Source organism: Chiloscyllium punctatum, chromosome 32 (genome assembly GCF_047496795.1).
Source record: "Chiloscyllium punctatum isolate Juve2018m chromosome 32, sChiPun1.3, whole genome shotgun sequence".
In the NCBI taxonomy this organism is placed as follows: Eukaryota; Metazoa; Chordata; class Chondrichthyes; order Orectolobiformes; family Hemiscylliidae; genus Chiloscyllium; species Chiloscyllium punctatum.
The window spans coordinates 42196601-42210488 of NC_092770.1; the positions used below are offsets into that span (position 1 = coordinate 42196601).

At 38.4% G+C, this 13888-nt stretch overlaps 1 protein-coding gene across 2 annotated transcripts in view; it reads left to right on the plus strand.

Annotated features, from left to right (window-relative positions):
- fbxo7 (F-box protein 7) overlaps positions 1 to 13888 on the plus strand; it is a 54622-nt gene that overhangs the window by 30134 nt on the left and 10600 nt on the right. For both annotated transcript variants that reach the window (XM_072552173.1, XM_072552175.1), the window contains 4 exons: positions 3623 to 4115; positions 7254 to 7395; positions 10676 to 10759; positions 12875 to 12970. In XM_072552173.1, the coding sequence (XP_072408274.1) occupies positions 3623 to 4115; positions 7254 to 7395; positions 10676 to 10759; positions 12875 to 12970 (815 nt within the window). The remainder of the gene's footprint in view (positions 1 to 3622; positions 4116 to 7253; positions 7396 to 10675; positions 10760 to 12874; positions 12971 to 13888) is intronic.

Consider the following 13888-nt stretch of genomic DNA (forward strand, 5'->3'; position numbering starts at 1 on the left):
AAATTCCTACTTTTGGAAATACAGCCAGTCTGACTCAAGATTGGAATACAGACAGATTCTAACCTCACACCTTTAAAGCATCATCTGAGCGAGATGTCACCTTTTGTTTTATAAAACCTTAAGTTATCTTGGGAATGTGACTTGAAAGAAGTTCTGGGATTCATGCAACTCATTCTAAAAGATGAAAGACTTAACGTTTGTTCAATATATCTCATCGGTTGCTTGGTACTATGATATTTTGCTATAAATTCTGTGTTCTATGATCCTGCCCCACTAGCTATCTGATCAAAGAGCAGCACTCCAAATGCTTGTACTTCCAAATAAACCTGTTGGTCTATAACCTGGTGTTGTGACTTTTATTTTACATCCTGTACACCTCTATCAAGGCACCTCTCATCCTCCTTTGCTCCAATGAGAAAAGTCCTACTTCCTCAACCTTTCTTCATAAGATCTGCCCTCCAGTCCAGGCAGCAGCTGGTAAACCTCCTCTGCGCCCTCTCTCCAGTGCTTCCACATCCTTCCTATAATAAGGCAACCAGAACTGAGCACAGGATTTAGATATTTCAAAAGGAATAAGGAGGGAGGTAAAAGAGGTGGGGGAATGGCATTGCTAATCAGTGTTAGTATAATAGCTGCAGAAAAGAAAGTCGTGGAGGAGGGTTTGCCTCCTCAGTCATTATGGGTAGAAGTCAGAAACAGGAAAGGAGCAGTGACTTTATTGGGAGTTGCTTTATAGACACTCCCCCTTGCCGCCCCCCCCCGTCCCCCCCCCTTAACAACAGAGACACGGAGGAGCAGATTGGTACAGTATAATACAATAATGAGAAAAAAATGAAGCTGAAGGAAAAGGTACACATTAAATAATAGTTTCTGTTCTCATAACTAACGGTGAATGATGCAGACAAAGCATGTGCTTGTCTGTATCCTTAGCTATATTTTCCTGGAACCATACGCAAGTCTGAGTCTAGCTTGATGGGGTGCCACTGTGTATCAAGCTTGGTTGACCAGGAGACACTCCTACTCTTGTACATTTAATATAAGGACAATACAAGAGAAGACCACAAATAAGCTATGATGATTTTAGGAAAGAAGTAAAAAAAAGTTACGTGAGCAAAAAGAAACTAAGGTAAAATGATCAAAGAATAAGTGAAGAAATTGATTGTGAAATGAGTAAAGTAGACATGTGATGTGACTATTTTGAAAACATAGGACCTGCAAGTGTATTGTGAATAGTATGATTGCGCAGTTGAGTCATACATACTATTGTACAGCATGGAAACAGACCCTACGGTCCAACGCATCCATGTCGACCAGATATCGTAAATTAATCTAGTCCCATTTGCCAGCACTTGGCCCATATCCCTCTAAACTTTTCCTATTCATATACCCATCCAGATGCGTTTTAAATTGCTGTAATTGTACCAACCTCCACCACTTCTTCTGGCAGCTCATTCCATACATGCACCACCCTCTACACATAAAAGTTGCCCTTCAATCATTTTTAAATCTTTCCCCTCTCACCTTAAACCTATGCCCTCTAGGTTTGCACTCCCCCCACCCCAGGGAAAAGACATTGTCTATTTATCCTATCCATGCCCCTATCAGGTCACCCCTCAGCCTCTGATGCTCCAGGGATAATTGCCCCAGCTTGTTCAGCCTCTCCCTATTTAGCTCAAACCTTCCAACCCTGGTAACATCCTTGTAAAGCTTTTCTGAACCTTTACCAAGTATCACAGTATCCTTCCTATGGCAGGGAGACCAGAACTGCATGCAGTATTCCAATAGTGGCCTAACCAATATCCTGTGCAGCCACAACACGAGCTACCAACTCCTACACTCTGCACAGAACAATAAAGAAAAGCATACCAAACACCACCTTCACTATCGAGCTGTGACTCCACTTTCAAGGAGCTATGAACCTGCACTCCAAGGTATCTTTGCTCAGCAACACACCCGAGGACCTTACCATTAAATGTATGAACCCTGCCCTGGTTTGCTTTTTCAAAATGCAGCACCTCACATTTATTTAAGTTATAAATCTACCACTCCTCGGCCCATTGGCCCATCTGATCAAGATCCTATTATACTCTGAGGTAATCTTCTTCTTTGTCCACTACACCTCCAATTTTAGTATCATCTGCAATCTTACTACGTTCATATCCAAAGCTTTTATATAAATGATGTAAAGCAGTGACCCTAGCATCAATCCTTGTGGCACACCACTGGTCACAGGCCTCCAGTCTGGAAAGCAACCTCCACTATCACCCTCTGTCTTTGACCTTCAATCCAGTTCTGTATCCAAATAGCTAGTTCTCCCTCTATTCAGTGTGATCTAACTATGCTAACCAGTTTCCCATGAGAAACCTTATCAAATGCCTTACTGAAGTCCATATATATCATGTCCACCACTCTGTCCTCATCAATCCTCCTCAATCGGTGCAATGAAGCAGAACTGTCAATGGCGGACATTGAACAAAACTTTGAGAGGAGGTCACTTTGGAAACTGTATGAAAAAAAAGCTCTTCAGTGGGGTAAAAACCATTACTTTTATGCACAATTCTAGACCAAGGATAATAAATATCTGATCATCTATGTTAATACATTCTAGACAATGGTCCATCCACAATTGAGTACACAATATTTTCTTTTTGTTCTCATCCTTTTTAACGCCAGTTCCTGCTGCTGGATAGTTTCTGGGTAATTAAAACCTCAGTAATTTGCCCAAGTTGACACTTTGCATTTATATGGCTGGATGAACAAAGAGTGTTAATCAAAGATTTGAGCCTTGGAGACCATCACTGCCAAGCCTGCTCTTATCTTTAACCAAAGCCCATACACAGACACTTTGAGTAGCAGCAAATTTATAGTAATTGTCAAGTACCATTGTTCCGAGGCTGAGATTATGCAATGGATTACATAACCGAACTGATAGGAGTGCATTGTGACTGAATACTAAAATACAACACTATTGAATGTTTATCAAGTTTTGGGTCAGTTATCTTTTTTCAGGAATGTAAAGAAGAGGTAAAGGCCTGCGTGTGGCAACATACACTCCCTACTCTAATGTAACATATGTAATACTATCTTACTTTGATTCAACTGTGGCTTTCCAAGTGGGAAATGTCATGCTTTTAGAGAATGCCACTACTCTGATTGTTACTTTAGACAGCCACAGAATAGGTGCCAGTCTGTGACTAATTTTTATTATTACAAAATAGCTGTTTTTGTAACAGGGAACATCTTCAGTTTCTGCAATATTTATTGATTTGGATATGGCCAAGATACAATTCGAAGTGTGGCAGTGTATGCTGCTATATAACACTGTCAGCTGCAGCTATATAACACAAAACAATTCTAATTATGCAGCAAATTCGGTGTGTGGCCACTTGTGTTTCACCCAATACTACTACTTTGTAATAATCTATACTGTCATACACACCACACCACACCATTAATGTATTAGAGAGCCATTGTTTTTTGAGGCACAACAAATATATTCTTTAATTTGAGGGGATTAATAACTGCAATGGAATTTGTGCAAATATTTCTGTATTTGTGCAGCAAATTAAGGGTTTATGTCTCTGTTTTAACTTATATATTGTTCTCTGCTATTGTTTTAAAGTTCTGATACGGAATTCAACATCAGTTTAAATGGGAAAGATGTTCTGACTGATGACCAGCAAACAATGAGATCGATAGGAATAGTCTCTGGGGATTTGATCTGCTTAATACTACCTGATGCCTTTGCTCTTTCTGCCTCTGGATCAACATCAGACTTGAATGTAAACGAGAAACCATCACACTCAAATATTGCTCAGAATCAGCACCTTGTGATTGATGGGAATAGTCTCGAGTCCAGTCATCAGATTAATGCTCGTGCACATCAGCAGTCCGAAGCAAATGTCCAGAATTCATCACCTGACGAGATGTGTATGACATTTGAAGACACCCCAGTAAAATATCCAGATGAACCAATGCTGTGCAGTGAAGCAATGGATGGAATGGTGCCACATTCATTAGAAACCCTTTATCATTCTGCTGAGTGCACCAACCCAAAGGAAGCTTTGATTGTGGTGCTTCATCTGCTTATGCTAGAGGCAGGATACATTCCGCAGGTAAACAATCTGAGTGACCTGGAATTCACTTTATGATCTGCACATATACAGTGTTCCAACATTGATATCCAAACATCGGAAGCTTTAGACCTAAACAGAATGAATTTGCTTTATGATGAATGGAATCATGGTTAACCTTCCCATATCTTCACCATGTGCATCACCTATTCTGTTCTGAACTTTTCCCTATGTTTAAAATGAGTCCTTGTCTTTGACAACACAAAATTGTCCTATACCTGTGCTTTTTATCAGTGTATTCAGTCTGCAAGATGTTGAAAACTGTTCTTCCATTTTCCTTTCCTTAAACAAATATAAAAATTGTTATTGTACTCTTTTATATAAAAATACACTTCAGAATAAGGACATTCTCTCTGAGAGTAGCCAACATTTATCCCCAAATCAAGGCCTCCGAAAGCAGATTAAATGGTTATCTCTGCTACGGTATTTGCACATTGACTATCGTCTGTCTATAAAACTGTAGTACCTATACTTAAGAAGCAATTAATTGGTGAAAATGCTTTAGTCTGTTGTGAGAGTTTTACCACACCAATATCTATGCATTGAAATGGGTAGAAAAAAGACTTTCAGAAATGTAGACATTTCATTGTAAATTTACAGAAGAGAATAATCATCAGTTTCTGCTTGTCCCTGTCCAGACCCAACCCCCAACTTGGAAAGAATTTAACTCCTTACTTAGCCTACCACCAATTAAACTAAACTAAATCAGAACAACAAAATTTGGCTCTAAATATTTACTGTTTGGAGATGTTATTACACACGTGTGGAGTAGGTGGGACTTTTGAATCAGGGTCTTCTGATACACTATGTCACAAGAGCTCCTAACAACTGAGCTGTAGATATGTTTAATCAACCTGACACACATGACGAATATCTAGCATAGGTGGGATTTGAACTCAGACCTTCTGGCCCAGAGCTCCAAAATCTTGTATAAAACCCAGTTTATTTTTAATATTAACTGAGGAAAGAATGTTAGCCAGAACTCATTCCTTACTCATCAAATTTGCCACTGGATATTTAATATTGACAAAAACTACCGTCAAGTACTCTGTCACACTCATGACTTATTTGCAGAGCAATGACTTTTAACAGTGAGCCCCATCTCTACTGCACAAAATGGTTAGTCTAGATTATGATCTAAATTTCACAACGTTCTTGCCTAACTGAAAATAGCGACCCTCATTCTATGTACTGAAATATTGAAATGACCAGACAAGTTGAGAAGGCTGTTAATAAAGCCAAGAATCCCCAAGAGCAACAGAGTATATTAACATGATGCTAAACTGCTATAAAATACTAGTATGATGATACTGCTCCTTTAACAAGGTTATTTTGTCTTTATTTTTCTTCGGGAGGGATCATAAAGGCAGAGGTTCCGATATGTCTGGAAGTATCTACTTGAAGATGCCTTTAAGCATTTTTTTTAAACACCTGTACAATGAAACAGGAGTAGTCAGTTCTCCCAGTTCAGCATTTTTCTCAGTTTGGTTTTAGCAAACAATATGTTTGAGCTGCTGGTCAAGTTTTAGCTGGGCACCTAAGGGAACAACTCCATGCTGATCCCCTCTCTCTGACATCTCTCTCCTGTAAGAGTCTGTGCTCAATTTTACTTTTTTGTCAAGGGGGTATTATGTGATGTTGCAGGAAATCAGAACAGATCGTTGTTAAGTAGCGTTTTTGTCTCGGTTGGGTTTTCAGATAGGTTACGTTACGCTAATTTTGGTTCTTGTTTGTTTGTGTTTCATTCAGTAGTCTGTAAATAAATTCTGTTTTGTTTAAAACTGAATGGTTGGGCCAGCTGCATCACTTCTGGAATATCCATTGTATACCTACTTAAAACAACTAGAAAAGGTATGGTCTGAGCTGCCTTCTTGAAATGTTTTGAGGGGGTCTGGCCTGATCCATAACACTCTGGATGCTTGAGATGGATCACTTTATTAAATTCTGGGCACCACTCTTAAGTGGGTTTTAAGGTCTTGACGAGGTTGTAGAAGAAATTTACAGGAATGTTACGAGTAATTAAAGTCATCAGATATGTACAAACACTGGAGAAGCCAGAGTTGTTGTTCTTGGGGGAAAAAATACGTTTTTTGGTTTATATAGCTGGAGAAGCAGTTATAATTTGAAGTTGAGGTTAACAATCCATTTAAGGGCTTCCACTGACACATGAGTTGTTGTGATGTAACCTTCAGTGGATGTCAGGCAGAAGTTCAGTTAATGGATAAAACAAAGAACTGTGGATGCTGGAGATTGGAAACAAAAGCAAAGCCTGCTGGCGAAGCTCAGTGGTTCTAACAGCATCCATGGGAAGAAAGCTGCGTCAGTGTTTAGAGTCCAGTGCTGCTTCATCAGAACTGTTAGCAACATCTATGAAAACATGGTATTTATGCTGAAGTTGAGTTGGGGGAGGGGATAGATGAGCAGTTGGGCAGAGACGTTATGTTATGGATTACTTTTAGATCAGTCAACCAAGCGCACTTCCTCTTAGGCCTATTATCACACAGGTTGCTTTCAGTACAGCTCACCTATTCCCTCCTCCTCTTAGCTCTTATTCTCACATATTCAACTTGACTTCTATCCTGGCCTGTTACTCAATTTTTTTTTTTAACCTGGCCCTTTCATATCACTATAGTGCGCTCTCTCTTTCTCTGGGCTCCATCTCTACCCTACCTCTCTGTCCTGTCGTCAGCATAAGTGCCAATTTTTCCCAGATGCTAGCCATTCTGATGAAGAGACACCAGACATGAAACATTAACCTTGCTTCCTTCCTGTGGATAATGCCAGACCTGTTGAGTTTTTCCAGGGGGGAATCTGTTTTTGTTTCAATTAATGGGTGGTGGATTGACTTGGGACTTGTTGGAATACATTTTAGGATATTAAAGGAAGTAGCTACTGTGATAGTGGATGCATTGGTGGTCATTTTCCAAGAATCCTTAGGTTCTGGAAAAGTTCTATAAGTTTGCCATACTTAGCAGTGTGACATATTTATTCAGAAAGGGAAAAGACCAAATCATCCTTGTACACCTATGCTGGTTGAGGTCTGAACTTGATACCTTAGTGAGAATTCTGAGAAGGGAATGATTATGATATGCAACAAGTATTACCCTTGTGTTTTTATAGGGTACTGGACTGAAGATTTCCCAAATGCCTGAGAAATGGAAGAATGAAGGTGTCTATAGACTACAGTACAATCACCCACTCTGTGAAGATGGGTCCGCTACTCTCTCTTGCATCCCAATGGGAAATCTGGTTGTAGTTAATGGTAATGCATATTAACCTTTTGGAAGGAGTACACTCCATTCGTTTATGAGATGTATAGTTTTGTTTTACCTGGTATGACCTTTTGATTGGGATATACACGCATTTGTTTAGGCAATCAAACCTTTGATCTAAATGGAAATTAGTTTCACTTTTTCTCTCTCGCTCTGTTATGAAACATTGTAAATTTTTACTTGATCTTACAAGAATTATTCAATGTATGTTTCAATGAAGGCCAAGTTCCCAGAGTGGAATCAGTATGTCCAAATCAAAATTGCACACTGTACGGTAGGTGTAGTCTCACCAAAGCCCTGTACAATTGTAGCAAAACCTCTTTATTATTCAATTCCTTTGCAATAAGGCCAATAATGTTTTTCTTATTGTACCTGTATGCTAAATTTTTATCATTTTTGAAAGAGTGCACCCATCTCTAGAATTAACATTTGAAAGTTTCACTCATTGTAAGAATAGAAAACAGAATAATACTCTTAAATTCAAACTAAATCTCGTGCTTGCCCACATCATTTCTACTTGCTTACTCAATCTTTATAACCTGTATACCTTTCATCTGCGCTGTCTTCAGTTTGCACTCTCATCCAGCCATGTACCGTCAGCAATCTGAGATGATTTACTTTGTCTCTTCTTCTAAGTTGGGAGCAGAAGTTGTAACTGAGGTCCCTAGCTTTGATCCCTGCGACAGTCCACAAGTCAAAGCCTGTCATCTTCTTCAGAATGCCTCATTTATGCCTTCTTTGCTTTCTATTTACCAATCCTCTGCTAGTTCTAATATATCACACCTACCTCCATGTGCCCTTATTTTGTGTATTTTATTTTATGAAGCATCTTGTTCAATTCCTTTGGAAATCCAAGTACACTACTGTCCCCATTATATGCATTCCATTAGCTACATCTGCAAACAAACACTAACAATTTTTTCCAAATAGTCTTTTCAATTTGAAAAGATTTGTCTTGGTGTTGACTTGTTCTAATCATTTTGTACTTATCTAATTGCATTGTTAATACTTCAAGCATTAGGTTCCAGTATCTTCCCAGTGACTGATGCCAAGCTAACTGACCTATAACACACTCTTTCTCTCCTGCTTCTGCATTGAATAGTGTTAAAAATCACAAAACACATCAGACACAATCACATAGCACAAGCTGTCACCTTTTTAAAAATTAAAACCCCAAGTTATCTCAGGAATGAGACTTGGAAGAAGTTCTGAGATTTACATATTAATGAATCAAAACCTGCAATCCATTCTAAAACATGACACTATGATCTAGTGCTATAGATTCTGTCCTATGATCCTGCCCCACTAACTACCTGACATAGGAGCAGCTCTCTGAAAGGTAGTGCTTCCAATTAAACTTGTTGGACTATAACCTGGTGTTGTGTGATTTTTTAACTCTGTCCAGCCCTGTCCAACACCGACACCTTCTCATCATGTCTGCCTTGACTAGCAAATTTACAGCTTTCAAACTGCTGGAAATGCTCTAACTTTGAGGATTTTTAGAGAATCCTCCTCAATGCATCACTAGATCTGCAGCTATCTCTTAGAAAACCCTAGAATGTAGAACCTTGTGATTTGTCAGATTTTAGTTCCTTGACTTTTTCTGCTAAATGTTTATCTGATATTAATTGCATCATTTCCTCACACTGATTAGCCCCTTGTTTGCCTTCCACTTCTGTTATATATATTTGCCTTCAGTAAGATAGATACGTAATGTTTGTTCAAAGTTTCTCCTAGTTCCTCATATCCCATGATGATTTCTTCCTGTTAGTACTTTTCAGTGACCAATGTTTGCTTTATATTCTCCTCATATATTTGTAAATCTTACAATCAGTTTTTATATTCATGGCTTGTTTACTCTTGCATTTCATTTTTTTCCTTTTTTTAAAGTTTGTTGACCTTTTACTGGTTGTTAAAACTCCCAATCTTCATACCTACTTCTGGTCTTTATAACATTATAAACCTCTTAATCTAATACTATCCTTAACCTCCTTTGTAAGTCACAAGTGGATCTTTGAGTTTTTCAATGGGACGAACTCTTTAAACAAAATCTTAAATTTTAATCAAGTGATTTCCAGTGTTTTTTTAATGCCATATGTTTTTATCTATTTGCCCATAAATCTTAGTCAACTCTCCAATCATACTTATGTAATTGGCTTAAAGTTTATGATCCTTGTACAAAGTGGGTGATGCTGTGATATTGTATAAGTGAGCTTCATGTAGATTCTGCAAAATTAGCAAAGCATTTTTGTTCACATGGAAGAATTTGTAATATATTTTAGGACACTGAGGTTATGAGAAGCCTATATTAATACAAGTGAATTTGTGCACACTGACCGAGCCCACAGCAGGGAGCACATTGACCTGTTAACCTATTTTGGTACCATATGCCTGGGAGTTTTACATTGAACAGTCAAATGAAACCTTCTTCAGTATTTACTTGACAGATGGATGGAGTCTTAGTTTGTAATATCTGGAAACTGCATCTTCAATAATGCAATACTGAAATGTCAAATGTGTGGTGAGAGATGCAGTTTTAGGATCAGGCTTATCAGCTATGCAAGGATCCACAGAATCCATAACCAATGACATGGAATTTCCTGGTGGGCAATTATACTCATTAGAGAGTGATTGCTGGTAACAGAAATGTCATTCAAGTTTGTGTGTTGTTAATGTAAGAGGTAAAATGAACCATTTTAATGTTTAAAAGTGGATGGTGACTGCCCAGGGAATAGTTTATAAGTATACTTTGGTAGCTGTGCCTTGTTTCCCATTCTTGTGCCATGATAATTAGCTTAAGAGAGATTTTTGCTTTCAAAGCCAATGCAATTCTGGTTTGCTTACCATTTTTGCACAGACAGTTACTCCAAAGGCTAAGCTCAAATTCCTTTATTCTGGATGAGCATCTGAATCTTCATAATGTTTAGCTAAGATTTGGCTACTCACCAGTTTTGGGGTTCAAATTGAACATGTATCCCACCACTCAATGGTGTTGTATTAATTCTCCAGTATGCTGCCCTTTAAGCTTATTATTGAAATTCTCCATCATAGATGAAATATTACTAGAGTTCTGCGTTAGATATTTTTATATCAACTTGTTTAGATATTCTATGACCCCCACCTCTGCAACAGGTGGGACTTGAACTATAACCTCCTGGCTTTGAGATGGGAACACTATCACAGCTCCACAAGATCCTTCAGAATTTTAGTTTGATTGTGAATGCATGAACACCTGCTGATTGTATCAACTGTTTTCCTTATCTCTGACAGCCACGCTGAAGATAAATGAGAATGTCAAAAGTGTAAAGCGAGTACAATTGCTTCCTGCATCCTATGTTTATGTAAATAGACTGGGTAAGCTCTGTTCATAATTTCTGTTCTGGAATTTTTTACAGCTTTTTAAATGTGCATATTTCTATGACATAGTTACTATGAAAGGCAAAAATATATCTACATTTTAAACTAAGCATCCACAATACTGGTAACCGCATTAATGTAACTCTGTTCTAGTAGGTCATGGGACTGTCATTTTTTGCTAAATTACAGAGACTTTTATACTTTGCAATCATACTGACTGGGAACTACCAAATTCAAGACCAGTATGACTTAACATAAGTCCACAGATGGAAGGACGTAGCCTACTGTAGTAATTAGATTCTTGCATATCATTTCATGTTTATTGATTGAATGTTTCATCAGCTAAAAATTTGGTTATTTGCTTCAGTAAAGCATACTACAAGATCAGTCAAAACGGATCATGAGTAGATTTATATAACGCCTTGGAGCTCCTTCATAGATGTCTGACCAGTGTGTGCATTTTTAACGTTGAGACTAATGTGTTATTCATGTGCATGCATTGAATGTTGCTATGAATAGCCACAAGAGAGATTCCCCAAGTTATTATAGTTTCTGGTGGATACCCCAAGCCATTAAGCTTCCCGAGGAAGGATGGGGCCTCTACTTTATTCACTCACCCACCTTGGTTGGTTGCAATAAGGTTAACTTATGCCTTCCTTGTGGATGCCTTTTACCTAGAGCAAATGAATTTGTTTCAAAAGAAGCCAAATTTAACTGGGCATCCTTGAGTTAACTAAAGTGAGTTTGTTATTTATTTAATGCAAAAGGAATGAATAGTGCAGTGCAGGCGTGAGCGCACACAAATTAGAAGTAAATGCAATTAAAAAGAAAACAGTTAAAAGACATGGATCTGTCTCTTTGGGTGGTTTGTAAATAATAGATTGTGAAATGTTGATATCTGAACAGTCAAATTCAGGATTCTTAACAATGTCACCTAACTGTAAAAGTTTTGTCCTGTTTCCTTCTGACTGGTTTGCTGGTTAATTAGCTTCTCTTAGTCAGAGACAGTTGTTTTATCTACAATGCAAGGATGACTAGTTGGTGGTTATTTGACTGTGCCCTTTGTAACACACAAGCACTCAAATCCAGGCTAGCATTTAGAGTCATAGAGTCATTGAGATGTAAAGCATGGAAACAGACCCTTCGGTACAACCCGTCCATGCCGACCAGATATCCCAACCCAATCTAGTCCCAACTGCCAGCACCCGGCCCATATCCCTCCGAACCCTTCTTATTCATGTACCCATCCAAATGCCTCTTAAATGTTGCAATTGTACCAGCCTCCACCACTTCCTCTGGCAGCTCATTCCATACATGTACCATCCTCTGTATGAAAAAGTTGCCCCTTAGGTCTCTTTTATATTTTTCTCCCCTCTCCCTAAACCTATGCCCTCTAGTTCTGGACTCCCTGACCCCAGGAAAAAGACTTTGTCTATTTATCCTATCCATGCCCCTCATAATTTTGTAAACCTCTATAAGGTCACCCCTCAGCCTCAGATGCTCCAGGGAAAACACCCTCAACCTGTTCAGCCTCTCCCTATAGCTCAAAAATTCCAATCCTGGCAACATCCTTGAGCTTCAGTTCACTGGAGTCCCTTCTTCCACCAGGGAACACAGATTAGCATTGCAGTTGGTTTTTAACCCCTTTCTTTGGTATATTCCTGATAGGGTAAAACAAAAAAGTCCACAAAATGTGGCTTTCTGCTGAGAGCGTGCCCTTCTCACTTCCTTCCAAAGTGTGAGAAAATTAAAGATTGGAATTGCATAATATGTAAATCAGTACTTGAGAGGTTCATGTTTCAAATGGAGGTCTTTCCCAGAGTCAGTTTTTTTAAATGACTCTCGAACATTCTGTGTCCTTTTCAGTATTTTGCTTCAGGTTACGTGTGCTCATACTTTTCTTTCTCCATATAAAATTCCCCTTTTGTTTTAGTATGGAGCATAGTTTCCTAAATACATCTGAACAGATGTTTCTATATACAATAGGTGTTGTGTAATCACTGTCTGTCACTAATGGTAATGTAACAGAGATGTCATTTCTGGTCTAATCTTAAGATCAGCTGTAATAATTATCCGTACTTGTTTTCAATAATATTTATTTGTCTTTGCAAGAGGGAGATGCTGCAAATCTGTATAAAGATCTACAAAAACTTTCCTGCATGTTCAAAGATCAACTTGTGTACCCTCTTCTCGCCTGTGCCAGGCAAGGTAAGTGCCTTGGCCTCTTTCTGTCTTCTTGATATAGCATTAAAGGAGGAGGCAGGAAATGATGAGCGACAGGGCTGTTAATTTGTATTGAGCATTCATAATATTTTTAGAAAGCTGAATAAGATTCTTGGGAAATAATTGTCTGAAAATTAGTTACTGAATTAGTTTTAATTTCAGTCGCCTATGGCTGGCTTTGTAACCTGATTCTTCCCTCCAGACCAAATATGACCAAGTCTGTTCTACCAAGAATCTCAATTTTATCTCAATCTATGATTCTGCGGAAACAACAGTGTAACAGTTATGTGGATGATACTGATTTAAATTTTAAATTAATAGCACAACTCCTTATTTAACGTTCCCAAAAAATACAGTGGTAATTAAAGATATGTTGAATGGACACAATTTTCCCATAAGAAAATATATAACAAGGGCACATTCTCTCCGAGTCTGCCTGGGTCTCCTCCCGGTGCTCTGGTTTCCTCCCACAATCCAAAGATATGCGGGTCAGGTGAATTGGCCATGCTAAATTGACCATAGTGTTAGGTGCATTAGTCAGAGGTAAATGGGTCTGGGTGGATTACTCTTCAGAGGGTCAGTGTGGACTTGTTGAGCCAAAGGCCAGTTTCCACACTGTAGGATTCTAATTCTGATTCTAATTCTAGATCGCGGAGGGAGCCTTATTAGTAAGAATGGTAAGAAGATTCCGCATGCTCAGTAACCACATTAAAACAAATAGAAGCATTGTTATTCAGGGAATGCTCTCAATTTACAAACTGCTCTATTATTCAGAAATATTAATTTCATATAGATTTATCCACTGGCTTTCATATTTCTGGAATGCATTAAATATTAACCCAAAATTTGCTGGGTTGGTTGAAATGAACTTAAATGAAAAGGAGAGATCTATGAAGCCTGGTG